Genomic DNA, 15992 nt, shown 5'->3' with positions numbered 1-15992 from the left:
ATGGACATGTCTGAACTGGGGTGGCAGTGTGGGCTAAAGAATGGTGATGGATTAAACCCAGACCAGTTGACTGGGGGTGAGTGCTTGTATTGTCAACGCTCCGTCCATCATTTACTTTGGTTTTGCTCTGCCCCCTGCTGCAGGGACACCTTTCTCCGAGCTTTGTGGCCCAAACTCCTACACGGCTCCAAGGTGGCTCCAAAACGCTACAGGTCGGACGCCACACACCGCACACTGCAAGCCGCGCCTGGTCCTGAGACCACCGGGCCGCTTCCGCAGAGGTGCTCAGTTCGTGACCCGACAGAGTTGTGGTTGCTGCCGGTCCAGAAACTCGTCCCCTGGTACAAGCTGCAACCGCACGCTCCTGCTCCTGTTCCGAAGTTCCAACGCGGTGTGATCTACAGTAAATAGAGCACTGTCTGAGGTGGGTGCAATAACCTACTGAGATATCTCATTGTGGTTAGACAATGTGACTCCATAGTTACACATGGATCAGCATGTGCATTTAACTGTGTGAGTTGTCTAGCGGGGATTAGAGTGTGTGACTTGATTGTACAGGATTCTCTGCAGGAGGTGCATTTATCTGCACTCTATTTTGAGATCGGAACCCTCGACTTGTAGATTGCAGTCTGCAGCGGTTGGAAACTGTGAGCTGCACCTTATGGGCGAATCTTTGCAGCGGACGCGTGAATGTCGTGGAACACTCTGGGCAGAATTAGCACACAGCGCAGTACAGCAGCCACCAATACTGCGCTGCGTGAAAAGGAGAGAGGAGAGCGCCATATTCACTCAAATAAGGCACCCTCCTCCTCTCTCCCTAACGCCGGTGCTGAAATCAGCTGCTGTGCGCCACAGAGACACGTTTCTGCCATGGTGCAAGGGTGTCTCCCTGAGTCTAGCATAGGTCTTGTACTGGAAGGCTACCCATTAAGTACAAAATACTATGCCTAGTACTGACTTTAACCATTTCCCCTCTTTGTATGGGTGCAGTTTTCGGATGTTAAACCCTGTCCGTTTTATTTAGTAAATTGGGTTTAGCGTGAGAAACCTTGGGTGGATGCGTGGGAACGCCCAGGCTCCACCCATGGTACGCCCCCTTGGCCAAGTAATGCAAAGCAACGCGTTACTTTCACCTTATTTCCAGCGCTAAACAAGGATAGCGTTGGAAAGTAAATCAGAAAAAAAGATTTTGCACTGATTTGCATCACTTTTGTGAGGCAAACAGCGTAAAATCTTAGTAAGTCTCCCCCTCAGTCTCCTGGATAAACTCAGCAGGTGCATTAGCCTCCTCAGATACCTGCCTTCTGTGCCTGCACCCCGTCTCCAACTTCTCCTTAATAAGTTCCTGCTGGAGTTCACCCCACACGCCCTGCAGTACTGCACCTTCAGGGTGACTCGTCTCCCAAGGCGGCCGGTGAAGGGTTAACACACCTGTGCCAGGTAGGAGTATCCGGAACCGGGTTCTGCAAGGCGGGGGCATTCTTTCACCCCTCCCCCGAGGGAAGGTGCAGCAGCCACCGAGAGCGAAACCTGTGCCAAACCGGGAGCCGGGAGAGGACGACGGACAATCGGAAGTTTCTGAGACGGACCCTGGGGGCAGGTGTCGCCCGGCCCCCCACAACGAAAGACGAGCAACAGGGCAGCTCCGAGCAGCAGCGCTGCTTCCAGATTCACTGTGGGAGCGGAGAGCACGCGCACTCGTGTTGCTTCATCTGCATAGCAGAACGCTTCTAGGCGCTACGCGCACACAGCGCCAAGTGGTCTGGAATCTCATGCGCAGGAAATCTCAGCTGCTGAAGCTGGGGTGCTCTAGAACCCTAACTCAAAGCATCAGGAGGATGGGGGTAGAGGACCTCCTGTCGGCGATCTGCAAAAGGGTCAATACACTGATGGTAAACACAAGAGTTGTAGAGAACCTGTGACACGAAATTCAAAGACACCAGAAACTGAAGGTCCTAAGGCCACTGGACACTGAAGGATTCACGATAAGCAGGAGCCAGCATCAACAACTGAAGGGTCGGAGAACACCCAGAAGCCAGGAGAGCAAGAGCAGCAGAAATCGAAGGGTTCCAGAGCGAAAGATCCCCAATCATTTAAGAACAGCAGGCACTGAATAAATAGCCCAATACAACCCGGAGCCCTGCAACCCAAGACACCCAAGAACCGAAGGTCGCAAAGAGGCCCAGAACCACTGGAACCTACAAGTTCAAGATTATTCGGGGTTAAAAACGTTCAAGACATCTGGGACCCCAAAGGTGCAAGAGCGCCAGAAAGGGGAGGGTTGAAGAACGGGAACCAACAGCCTCATTCCCTGGAGACACCGAAGGGTTTATGACCCAGGGGCAAGAACAAAATACTTCAAGAGCATCAAGAACCAACGAGAGCAAATCCACTAGGAACGGAAGTGTCGTAAGCCTGACTGGAAGAATTCGCCGTTTTGCCACATAAACTTGCAGCGGCTACGGCCATGTGCCCAGGAGCGCACAGTTTGCAGAGGGCAACACAAGACTGAAGCTTAGTTCTGTGTCAACGGTCGCCGATTTGGCCACTAGCTCGCCTCTCCCCGTGTGTGCGGCCCACTGGGCACCAGGAAAGCTCCTACGACACCCATCAATCCCTCTGGAATTCCACGGGGAGGCGTGCGCCATAGTTTGGGCATGATGGTGACACTGGCCGCGTCCCAGACACAGGATGGCCTCACACCTTGAGGGGTCAAGGTGAGGTAGCTTCCCAACTCGTCTCCCTGTGCAAGTCACGAAGACATGACCCTTAGCACCTCGGCTGCCAGTTTTGGGCAAAGCTCTCTGTGCCACCCGCGCAGCCCAAACCCAAGGGCCTGAGGATTTGCGTCCATGTTCCGTTGGCTATTTATGGGCGACCCAAGGACCACGACCGGTCAAGAGGCCCCGGATGTCGCCCCACCTCCAGAAGGCGCCCCCCCGGCCCTGGACAAGGAGACGGACACCGGCTTCCTCGTGGCGCTGTGGGCCTCGGTCCAGGAGCCAGTGCCCGGGCGCTCCAAGGTGCACCTGGAAATGTGCCCCAATGACCTGGTCCGAGTAACCGGGCGCCTGCGGATGGTGGACCAGAAGCTACACAACTTCAGGGCGCTCTTCCAAGGCGCAGGTGAGCCAACGTTATATTGTGCTGTGGTGACCATTTATAGAATGATCCCACAAGCTAGGTGCTTAATTTGTAGAAGCATGAGTGCCGGTGCCCGAAGATGTGCTCAGAAGCCCGCTGCTAGCACTATTATTTATTTATTTATTTACTTGAGTTTTATAAATGTCGGCGCCGTGAATACAAGGCTGTGTAGCCTTGGGTTCACCTCAGGCCTCTTTAATCCATACCAGGTGAGGGGCGCGGCCATTCACAGACCTCCACTTCACCCACAACATAATTCGAGATGGGGCAACTACTGACAGGTAGGACTCAGGGCAGCTTTGAACCCACAACCTAAAGCTAAATATTGTTGCTTTAAGCAATAACTAGAGCAAAGCTAGGGGCGCTGATGGCAAACAAGCACTGGCAAAGCAGATCGGACTGGCTCTTTATAATGAAGCGCTGTTATAGGCATAGCATTGGGGCATGTGATACCCCAAACATTAGACACTCCAAACTTTTACCTCAATCAGAATGCCAACATTCACTGGATCGGAGATGGTGTTAAATCTCAATTTCATGAGGCACTGTCTCCTCCATTAAGGCACCTCGCTAATCCAGTGCTTAATTTGAGAAAGAAATACTGCCAGTTCCCTGAAGTTCTGCTCAGAAGCCAGCGGGTGGTGCAATTAAAGGTCGGTGTGGGGAATACCAAGGCTGGTAGTCTTTAATCCACTGCCAGACACTCCCTGCCCCCTTTTCTCACACTTGAGGTTTCTACTTTCTCCCTTCGTAACCGTTTTGCACGTCTTTCTCTTCCTCGGCCTTTCCGAGCTGTTTGTTTTTCCCGCACTTGCACTTGGGAATTATCTGATCCGAAAATAAGTGCTGGCGCCACCGCCCCCAACCCCCTCCAGCCAGCAACCACCAGCCCAAATTAAGCACGGCTCCCAATGCATTTAACAATCAGAAAATACAGTTTATTAAGTAAATGGGCCCACTCAAAAACTGAGATCTAGATCAATAAAAAGTTTAAAGGTTTTATTACAAAAATTCAAAAGTAAGCAATACAGCAATACCATGAAGTCTGTCAAAGAAATGACAATGCAGAGAAATGCAAAATATGAAATTATTCTAAGTCGCAAGTGGGCAGCAAAATTAGGAGAGTAACGGACAGCATCCCTAGTAAAACAGAAAAGTCTTTCTGGCTCACCCCCAATATAAAGGGTAATTATATGTTATTTTCGCTTATTAAAAAACAAAGGATACTGTATCACTGTGGTGTGAGCAAATGGATAATTTCATCAGCAAATCAGAGTACATGGAAATTAAACGTCATATTGTCATAACACATAAGCATTATCCCATTATATGAGGAATTATCCAGCACCCTCTATGCTAATTTCCAGATGCTAGAACAATGTGACCTGTCTTCCTAAGGCCATTTCCCATCCCATCGGATGTCCTAGTTATGGGATAAAAGTGGCAGCATTAAAGATTGGTAAACGGGGTAACGGGGGTAGTGACAGTTGCTGGGACGTAGCTCCAGGGGTGGTGTTTGGGGAGTTTTACACCACCCCTAATAAATGTATTTTCTGATAAGTAGTTGGGTACAGGAGCACTTAGTCGGGTGTGGTGAGGTGTCTGTTGGATTTTTATATACATGCAGAGAAAATCACACACACAATCTCTTTCTCTCTCTATTTTAAAAATCCTCAAAAATGTTGGTTATTTTACAAAATATTGTGATTTTTCTCACTTAGTACTTCTGCCAATCCGCATTCCCCTCCCTTCCCACTGCCCCTTACACCCCTCTCATGAACCCTGCTTGTCGTATAATGTATTTTAACATTATATGCCAGTCTGATTGTTGGCAAATCTGAAGATCACCCCCCACCCCCACACCCCCTATCTTACTGACCAAGCTACTCCCCTGGATAGCTAGGGGTCTGGATGGGATCCATTGGTTTTGTCAGCTGTGGAAGCACACACTGTAGTTTGACAGGCCAAGCCTAACAGGCTTTAAACCAGTGCCATGCAGGTTACACGCACATCACTGTTGCAGGTGCATTACCGTCTCATGCTGGAACTGGAACATGTGACCCAGGATTTATAAAAAAAAAAAGAGCTCTGCAGCAGGTGTACTAACGTACTGAGCAGGCTTAATATGCTGGTACTTAATTCGATTATACACAGACCTCTGCAGCCAGTGCAGAGACCCTGCGGTCTATCTTTGTAGTTATTACGACTCCTCAGGTTAAATAACAATTGCCCATAAATAGTGCGATGGAGCCCTGAATGATCCCGCCGACATGGAAACTTGCAGCGTTGCCCATCCAACCATTGTCTATCTTGGTGGTATAGGGGTCCCTACCTGCAGATTACAGATGTGTGCCTGCAGCCGGGGAATTATCCCCTCACCTCCATCCTCCCCGTCCCAGTCCGGACTTGTGAAGTGGACTGGGACGAGGAGGACTCCGGTTGGGGGTAAGGAAGATTACCGGTAAGTAATAGGACATTAACCTACTCAGGTGACTAGAAGATAGCGGGACTTCACAAAACCCTACGGTGACAACCGAGCAGTCAAGCTAATGTGCCTACACTTTGCAATGCCACGTGACAAGCAAATACCGATGGACAAGATTTAAAGAGCAGCATTTAAAACCGCAGCAGGCCTAGTCCATATCATACCTTCAAACACAAACTGTAAAGTTCCCCTTCTCACATCAGCTTCCCTCATATCATCTATGTCCCTCTGGAAAGAGAACACCCTTTAGTTCCCTGAAGTTTTGGTTTGGGGGTGAGGATAGAAGCACATTCGTTCATCATAGGTTTACTCCTTTGCGAATTAAGCTGTTCAGTCGTTGAGTTTTCAATCAGTTCCAGGACTCATTTGTACATTCAGTCAGTCAATAGTCTTTATTCAGCTCATATTGGCCATAAAAGACATAATAAAACGATACAGAATACATAAGAGGGGCAATAAAAATACAATTAATCTATTTTCAAAGATTCAAAAGTGCAAAAAGGCATCGCAACGTAGGGCATTGGTGCAGTTTTTTCAATTTCCCCCAAAAAATCTCATGTAACGCACAGTTGATTCCTTATTTTTATGGAGCAGTAAAAAAGTTAACAGATGCACAAATCAAACTAGATGATAAGATAATCCTTGTAAAAAAAAGGAAAGCAGTTCTGTGATTTCAAAATCGTTTGAACCAACTATAGCAAGTAAAAAACAGGGATAAAGTTCAATTAAATTTGTTGTGACATGTACAAAATAAGAGCATCCAATGGATTTGTTTGGGTCCAGCAATAACCTGTCCCTATTGCATTTCTCCAGTAATAGTTGTTTTAAAATTTCCTTGGTTCAAAGATTTCCTGCTTCTGAGGAGTGAATACCTAGTAAACCAATCTTTTAAAAGATCCCTTTAATGCATTCCATCCAGGGTATGTGGTGACCATGGTCTAGCGAAAGGTAATCCAGAATAATCTTACGGTTAAGGTTTTTTTTCTCCAAATTTACTCACAATGTCAACAGGCGGAGTTCGATCAGATCTTCTAAATAAGTTAGTCCAAGCTCAGTATGACAAATAAAAGATGTTGATTTAGGTAACAGACAAAAGCCTTCGAAGGAAGGCGTCCACCCCTCACTGAAGTACCATAGCATCACTATGCATCGACATTCCAGCCCCACAGCTGCCAAAGGAGATACATTTATTTTTGTAAATCTCCAATATCTCCTTAACCGGTTTTCTGCTAATTTATTTAAAAATCTAAAAAAACACCTTCGATGGCCCTCTCAAAATAGTGCATGCTCTGGCATTATGACAATTCTCCCACTTGAGGCTTGAATGAAAGAGAACTCCCAAGTACTGAAAAGTTTTTACAGGCTGAAGTAGGAAGCTTTCAATATGGCACAACCTGGTTTTGGGTGATTGTGGGCTGTAGATCACCGTAAAGGATTTGGTAACATTGGTTTGCAAATCCAAGTTTTCAATAAAAAGAACAAATGAATATATCAGTGATTGCAGGTCTTTCGCAATACATGCCATAAGAATTGCAGAAGGACCACAGATGGACCCACATCAAACCCCACCTCAAGAAGCTACAGTGGCTCTTGGTCCAGAAGAGATGGCCGATCAAGATGTTGACCCACGTTTACAAAGCCCTGCACAAAGAAGGACCAGCATGATCAACAAATGCATAACCTTCCACCAACTGACCACACATCTACGATCCGCCTCCTTCTTCCTCGCAGACATCCCCCGTATCTGCCGAGGCAACAGCTGAGGATGCTGCTTCTCACACCTGGTGGCCAAAGGCTGCAACATCAATCTCCTGTACCTCAGGGCCACCCCATCGCTGCGGCAATTCAGGAAAGGACTCAAGACCTGGCTGTTTGAATGAACAGATCACCAAGAAGCAGTCTGCAACTCCAGCGCCTTGAGACCCTCACGGGTGATATGCCGCGCTTTATAAATGATTGATTGATTGATCATCAGCATAAATGAAAACTGGTAGTGGGCATAAGCCCATCTGGATCAAGTCCTGACCGTAACACATGTCTCTAGTCCATTAACATACAAAGTAAAAAGAAAAGTGACCAGGACACACCCCTGGGATACTCCCCCCTGTTGATCTTAAAAGAAGGAGTTCATTCACCCGTGGGCCATAACGAACACAGGATGCCGTGTTAGCGTGCAACTCAGCCTGAAAATAAACAGATGGTGGATCGACTCCACCCACACAAAGCTACTCAAAATTAGGTCTTTGTTTTACACACCCTCAGCTTCCTGGCTCCACCTACCCTGTTGTCTGTCTGGAGGAAGTAATATCAAAGTGAGAGACAGGACAATGGGACTATGATCACTGGCACAGTAGGGCACCACCCAGAAACCTAGAGCAGATGCTGCAGCGTTTCTGAGATTAAAATAAAATCAATAACAGAGGCGGCGCACTCGCCGGTGCAAGGTGATTCCTGGACTATTGATCAATCACACATGTCCATTCCAAAAAACAGATTAAACTTGATCATAACGCCATTCAGGAAATCACCTGCTGGACTATGCTGGAGATGGGTTAGTCCAGAGTCCAATGCACGGGCTACCGCAGACACACCAGATTCACATCTACACATCAAAAGCAAAGACCAGTCATGGGTTGAACTTCGTGGCCTCTTTGGCTAAGGCGTGGCTTAGTGATGTGATGACATCCCAGTTCCACAGGTTAAGGTTATTATTATAATAATTCACCACCAAGATCTTGCCGCTCCTTTAAACAAGCCAGCTGGTAGTGAGGAGAGTCAGGAATATACCAGGAAGCCCGACCTGCCTTCTGGACTGAAATCAGAAAAGCTCATCTACCCTTCGCTCTGTCTGAGATGGCTAGCAAAGCTGGTGTGCACAAGGTGGCAACACCATCAATAAAGAAAGGCTCAAGGGCCCATGTCTCCTGAGCACAAATAAAATCAAAATCCACAATGAAGTCAGTCAGGGTGCATCGATTTGGAACAAATTCCCGCCACGCTCTACGCGGCACACTTTATGCCATTATGTGATAGGGAACACCCATTACCCAGTGACCTATAAGAATACCCAAAGACCTTCATTAAACCAGTGTCCCAAAAGGGGGAAGTCTGCAGAGGAGAGGATCAGCAACAGAATGGCCCCTGAAACTAAATACGACGCAATCCACAGGGGTGTCTTTGTGACCTGAACCAACCCAGGGAACTCTTCTCACCAACATAATGTCATCATTCCTGCAGTAATCTGACCCTGCCTTACTACTAATCCAATGAAAAACCCTGCTTCTGTTTGCTTAGTTTTTAAAGCAGGGATACTTACTTTCATTCATTCATTCATTTATCCATTCACTCACAATCTATTCATCCATCATCTCATTCATCTCCACTCTACCCAGGGTTTGTCTTTGGCCTGTTTCTAAGCACTCCCAAATTCTGGAGTCAAGGTAACTCATGCACACTGACGTTGTTTGCCCTGGATCACACGGTTCAGACAAACTGGAGAGGCGAAGATTTCACCGCTTGGTCTCTCGGCACCACAGTGTACGGTGTGGCTTCTACGACCACAGTGGTGACTGGGAGGGATTATAAGAGAAGGCAAGATATGAACCTGAATTTCAAGGTTTGACCTTGGGAAAGGTAAATCCAGTCAGTGTTAAAGTTAATGCTAAAGAAATATTGGCCAAGCCAGTAGGTCTGGCTGTCAGGCTTTTGACTTTCTCAATGTATGTTTTGTTTTGTCATTGTTTTTTTTTTTTTTTTTAAATTAAAGGAGCTGCTGGGCTACCGTTAATATAGAAAAAAATGCCTAAAAGCAAAAATATGTTTTTCGCCCCAAAAAGCACACTGGCATTACGGTGAACATCTTCGTGCGTGGATGTGCTTCTGCGAAGAGCAGAATGTCGTAAGTCACAGTGAAGTTAGCCAATGTTTGACCAACTGCCCCATACTGTGTGCTGTAGTGGGCGGAGGAAAGATCTGAATGCTCAATAACAGGCCAATGGGTCAAGATGGCTGGTTGAAAGCCCCTTTACGTAAGGATACTATATTATATATATATATATATATATATATATATATATATATATATTTTTAATACAATCAAAAGGTCTTAGCTAAAGCCAGACCTAAAAAGCAATATATAACGAAAGGAGCAAGACGGACATTATTTTTGGAGTCTGAAAAAAGGTTATTGCTCTTCATAATTGTCGAATAATTGAACGTTTGGACCTGGAAGGTATTTATTTATTAATAACACTTGATATTCTATCACAATACTGTTTCCAAATTTATTTTACATCATATTTCTGTTCTAGAAACACAGTTGACCATATTTCCTTATAATATCTCCTGTGCTTTTGGTGTTAAGTTTAATGGACACTCAGTTGATACCAAGTGCATAGTTACATTTAACTAGAGACTTAATGAACAAGCATTTATATTGGGTTTTCAAATAATAAAACAACATATATGTATAGTGTATGGTTAAAAGTGGAACAGTTGTTGTGTCTTCTACATCAGACACATTGTTTAATAAAGAGATGATTTAAAAAAAGCCTGAGTCACCACTACCTGCATTCTTCTGATGTCAATAAATGAGTGCATTTGAGTGAGGTCATTAATAAATAAACTACTGAATAATGGCTTCTAGGGTGCAATCAAGCCACAAAACGTTGATAGAAAGTATCATATAAAACAAAAAAGATATAATAATGAAAGTAATCATAGAATTAATTAACATAAAGCTAATAATTATTGTATGTTCAACCTAGAAGCCCATTAAAGCCTATGGCAGAAAAAAAGAAGAGAGGGTTTAATAACATATTTCTTCAGCCCATTACGGCATACTGCGAGGACTAGTGAGTGGGTCAGCCACTTCAGCCTTTGGGCAACTTCCTTGTGAGGCACGGCATGCTGTCCTTTTACAAGAGAATTCCCGCAAAATAGTTCCCTTCAGTGACAGCGACTACCATGGCAATGTGTACTTTTTAAGATCAGAAACATATGCTTTCTTTCAGTCAATGCTGTTTCAATTGGCAAGAGCCTGGCATTTACCAAAAAATACACTTTTACCAAATACAAGGCAAAACAAAAGAGTCATTGACAAAGCCAAAAGGCTGGCAGCCAATGCCAGGTCTATTGGCTTTGCCAATGCATGTTTTTTCCACCAGCAGAGCAGAATTCGTTTTGGAAAATACCAAAACCCCAATCAACTCCACCCCAGAGAAAAAAGTGTGGATTACATTCCCTAATTCAGGAAAACAGCTTGTGGCTGGGCTGTCTACATCTCTATAGGCCAAAAATGGTACAGGGATGCACTGGATATCCGCAACTGTTACGATTTCCTGCCAGCATTCAATCACAATAGTTTTAACACAGCAATATATTCTTATTGATTGCAAGATAGGCCATTCAGTTGCATGCTGGGTTAGCAACTTGAATGGACACTCTTTTAATTCATTTAAATAAGACCCTGTAGTGCTGTATTTGTAAAATAGAAGTGAGGCCCATTCTTAGAATGCACGAAGGCTTGCACGACCCATTGCCTCTGTTAGCGGTGCACATGCCAGGACCAACACAACTATTAACCATCACACTCGTACAGGCGTGACGGTTCGGACTATTTGAGGCCAGCCAAAGCAACAATAATTACCTCAAGAGTTGGAACTGTACACACTTTAAACACTTTTGATGTCCTCACCTCAAAACACAGACAAACAGTGCCACCATCTGGTGAACTGTCATCAATGCTAGTGTTGAGAATTAAGTGTTAGTGCTGAGCACTGGCAGACACCAGCTCAAATTAAGCACTGGGACCCTGTTTTTTACCTGTTCTGATTCTATAAAAGCAGTGGGGCAGACTGCAGGCCTTTTCATGCAGACTGGCAAACTCACAGCAGTCGGTGGATGACTTTTATATACTGCCTGATGTAACTCTTCTTCGGTGGCAGTGGGTGGAAACAGATTCCAGAAGATCTACCTTGAAAATTACTTATGTGAAGTAGAAAAAACAAATTCATCTGGCCCTATTAAAAGATAATGAGAAGGAATAGGGGACGACCTACTCTTAACGCACTATGCCTTGGAGTTCAGACGAAATATGCGGCATTTGTGGGAAGGTAAATGCGAAGGCTTATAAAGGCTGCATCATTGACCTGCCTGGAAAACTTAAGGCCTGATTTACAATTTAGTGAATGGGAAACTGCGTCTCAAACATGACGGATAATCTATCACTGTATATCCAGTGCATTAAATCCTGCGTCATTTGTAAAAAGGTGGACAGGACATCTGTGACATGTGTGACCCAGTTTTAAATCCACCAAATTCTAAATCAGGCCCTTTGAGCTAAAAGGCCAACTTTATGAAGCAACAGAAAAGTGATGCATGGAATATTTGAGCTAGAGCTTCTTGATCAGTGGTAAGTCTTTTTTCTATCATTCCTTTACATCCTTTTTAGGTCTTGCTGAGCCAGCGCATGCGCTGCTCTGCGAGAAATTTAGTGAGTGGCTTTTTGAAAGTGCTACCAGAGGCTTTTGCTGGCCTCAAGCTTGTGTTCATGCACACGTGCAGCCGCCATGTGGGTTTCTGTCAAGGCTCATTAAGCCTTGTGTGTCTCTCTCCGCCTTGCAATTCCCTCCTCCACCACAGATCTCGTCACTGCTGGCCTCCACTCCCCCCGCCAATGCTTGTCTCTGGGGAGTTGTGAGCACATTCTTTCATCATTCAGTTTGTGTCTCGCTGATCGCGATCACTTTCGCTTTTACGGCCGCGCGGCCGCGTTACTTTCACGGCCGCGCAGCCAATGCTTGTTTTACTCGTGTCCAGTAGCTTGGGGACAAAGCCGTGTTTTGAAGGTTCCCATTTGAAGTGATATCATTTCTGTTTCATTTGTTAAGGTGTTCCTCTGTAGTAGCCTCCTTACAGTAACTATTTCGCTTGCTCACATGGGTCTCATCTTCTGGTGTCTTCCCTCTCCAACTGCCTGCAGTCTCCTGCTTTACATGGTAGTCCTTCTTCTTTGTCTACAGGTGTCTTTCTTCTCTGGCTATGGTCTCCCGCTCTCACGCTTTTGTCAGTGTCTCTTTTGTTGCCATGATGGCGCGGCCTACTCTACGGCAGAAGTTAGGTACCCTTGTGTTTTCCTGCAGCCGCCGCTGCCTACAGAACCGAAAGTGAGGAGGTGAGTGAGCGGCACATGTGAGCTGCCTGAACGCTGTCCTACGGTGCGCAGGGGCATATAGAAAACTACTATTCACCCTGTGCGATACTCTAGTCCCCCTACTGAGCTGCTATGGTATCCTCCATCCTTACCTGTGTGTCTCCTCTTTCTCAGTCGCTTCTGGCCTCTGTCTGCTGTGGTGGTCAGCAGGACTGACCTTCGGAATCCGAACCCTCCGCATCCTAGTAGCTTGTAGCTCATTTACATAGATTTGGACCGATAGTGCACTGGTGCAGGGGCACCTGTTGCGGACCAAAGCACCAAGTCCCCGATTTCTACTCTCCTGCTGCCAACCCCTCAAATCTCCATCCAGTGGTATTATAGCTGTGGGCGTCTTTCGGAACATTACATGTTTAAAAAAAATGTAGTAGCTTGCATGTACCGATGAATATCTTCTACACTTTACGTTATTATATGCCTCCTGGACAGTAACTGCTGTCACTTCTTCATACAGACGATACTCACCTTTCACTGACTGTGCACTTGAGAATTGTGAATCCTGTAATTGTCCTTGATCACATTGTATCGTTGACTTTTAATGCATTTCGTAGTATCTAGTTTTAATTGAAACTTTATAAAACTGACACCAAAAAATATATATCAAAAGTAAACGATACATTGATTAATATTATTAATTGTTTCCTAGAATGTAACCTTTCGATGCTACTTAATATGTTTCACACACACACACACAAACACACACACTCTCTCACTCTCTCCCATTACAGCATAATATATATCAACTTGGGCATTCAGGAATGTACTTTGCGTTCCCCTGATCGTCTAGATTTATTTCACAATATTTTTCCTCAGTTGAACTATTCTACACACAACATAAATGCATATATTGAAAATAAAGAACATTGGAACACATTTTCTCTTATATCGTCAATAGCTAACCAGAAGACCACACTTTATTTCAGTGCTTTGCTTGCACTTCAGTATGCATCCACATTATACCTCTTCTGTTGCTGCCAATCCGAAAGTGTATATATTTGGAATGCATATGTGCCCCATTGATTCATTTATGTCGACAAATGCCGTCACTGCTTCTTTAACCTAATGTGTTTTTACATTTCCCGTATGCTTCAGTTTTGGGTCATGCTTCTTTCACATAAAGCATATTTCGAAATGCATTATTAACCTTGATACTGAATCAGTGTTGGCACACTTTTGTAGTCTGGTATTTTTACAAACTCACCACAGCACATGCAGAATACTATATGCTCTCTTGTTCCTGGGAATGTACTTTTACAATGATGAGATGCACACCTCTGTACTCTTATTTTATCAGTCTATTTTTTTGGCTCCGTTTCGCTGCTTCAGACCTGTTGTGGCATGCGATGCTAGATACGTGCTCCGTCCAATTGCGCTTACGAATTATAAACGAAAACACGGGGACCCAGTTAGATCCCTTTACTAGCAGCACAACCTTGCCTGTTGCTCCAATGAATCCAATAAATCAAGTTAATCACTGTATATGCTGCAATTAATGTACTCTTTAACACTGTTCCTTTTCTTCTTTTTCATTTCTCATTTTAAATCGATTTATTTTATCCATTCCCAAATTAATTCCACGAATCTTTACAGACAGGAGGGATTTCCACATGTCACGACTTTATTGTGAATGCACCCAATGCATTTCGGGATCTTGTTCCTGGGGGCAGGGTCAGCATGTGCCCTCATGTGTGGCATTACCCCTTGACTGAGGTGTGTTTGTGGGACAGTGTGTGATAGTTCAATTCAAACACAAGCTGTTCATGGAACAGCGAATGTGCCAAGTTATTAAAAGCAATCACATGACTAGGTGCAGAGAATCCTAGAAAATAAATTGTATGGTCAGCGCGGGCATCATAGTGGTATTACAAGATTCAAAACAAAGAGAGCGCAACCCCATAGAGCCAAAGTTAATGAAGATCATGACTTAAAATCAAATTTGAGAAATCTTGGGATTCCAACTATGGAACTTCTATCCAAATGTAGGGCAAGAACATAGAAATTCAACAGAGCTGCAGTGACTTAATAATAAAAATGGATATCTGAAATTGAGAAGATGGAAAGTGTTAAAATAGTGGCAAGTATGGGGGTAATTGATTGACTTGCAAGGGAGGATGGAGGAGATTTCTGAGATGTTGTTGAGGAGTTTGTATCTAGCTTGTTGACCTCATAGCTGGTCTGACACATAAAACAATATTTTACTATCTTATATACTAGCAGCCCGTCCCGACGTTGTCCGGGAGCAATCAGGCTTCTGGGCCCCTGCCCGCCCCGACGTTGTCTCAGGCTGTAGGGCCCCCGCCCGCCCCGACGTTGTCATACATATATATATATATATATATATTTATTTTTTTTGCCCATTCAGGGCCTAATAACCAACACCATGGAAAATAGGAAGCTATCTTTCCTAACAATTCCTCAACCGAAAAAATAGAGGTCCATAAGAGACACTGTAAAGATAAAAAAACACTTTTCTTATATAGAAAAAGAAAATTTCGGTATAAAAATATGGAATTGTGTGTTTAAAAATACTTTTACTGTGTTTGGAAATTCTACAATGAAATTGTGTATTAATACAATTACGTTAACTGTTTTTAATGAGCACTATGCACTTTAATCCAAAAACCGCCATTTGTAAACTTGAAATGTGGGTGCAATTTGCACATTACAAGATGGCCACCATCGATGTGGATGCTAGTAGTCCTGTCTTGATGTTGATGAAATGTGAAACTGGCTAAAGGTTTTAAATGGCGGTGAATATTTTGCACTAACGTAACACTGACGAAGCCTGCAAAGACGCGTCTGTTAGGGTGAGGGGGGGTTTGGTGTAATAAACTTTCAAATTGGATACCAGCGTGCCAGCCACTTCTTCCTAAAACCAACACATGGACATAGGAATGTGTAGCTATATATATATATATATATATATATATATAAAGTTTAAACAGGAAGCCCCAAATTAAAGCAAAGCCACACGAAGTTCAGATCAGCACGTTTATTTGCATCCATTTCACTGCTCGCTCCTTGACAGCTTTCAGAGCAATCTTTGAACATGTAAAGCCTGACGCGTTTCAGGAAATAATCCTTTCTTCAGAGGCATTGTTCACGAAGGGCTGGAAGAGCAGTTTTTGGCCGCGTATGCTCATATAATCA

The 15992-nt window shown here is 44.6% G+C and overlaps 1 protein-coding gene across 2 annotated transcripts in view; it reads left to right on the top strand.

Annotated features, from left to right (window-relative positions):
• The first annotated feature begins 1442 nt into the window (after positions 1–1442).
• Positions 1443–15992, top strand: part of GMIP (GEM interacting protein) — a 320436-nt gene continuing 305886 nt past the window's right edge. Inside the window, exon 1 of one of the 2 annotated variants that reach the window (XM_078681149.1) lies at positions 1443–3126. In XM_078681149.1, coding sequence (XP_078537275.1) covers positions 2853–3126 — 274 coding nt within the window. In that variant the 5' untranslated portion in view covers positions 1443–2852. The remainder of the gene's footprint in view (positions 3127–15992) is intronic. The other variant, XM_078681159.1, reaches the window with a different exon arrangement.

The sequence above is a fragment of the Lissotriton helveticus genome, chromosome 1_1 (genome assembly GCF_964261635.1).
Source record: "Lissotriton helveticus chromosome 1_1, aLisHel1.1, whole genome shotgun sequence".
Taxonomy (NCBI): Eukaryota; Metazoa; Chordata; class Amphibia; order Caudata; family Salamandridae; genus Lissotriton; species Lissotriton helveticus.
This window is presented reverse-complemented; position numbering and strand designations above follow the sequence as displayed.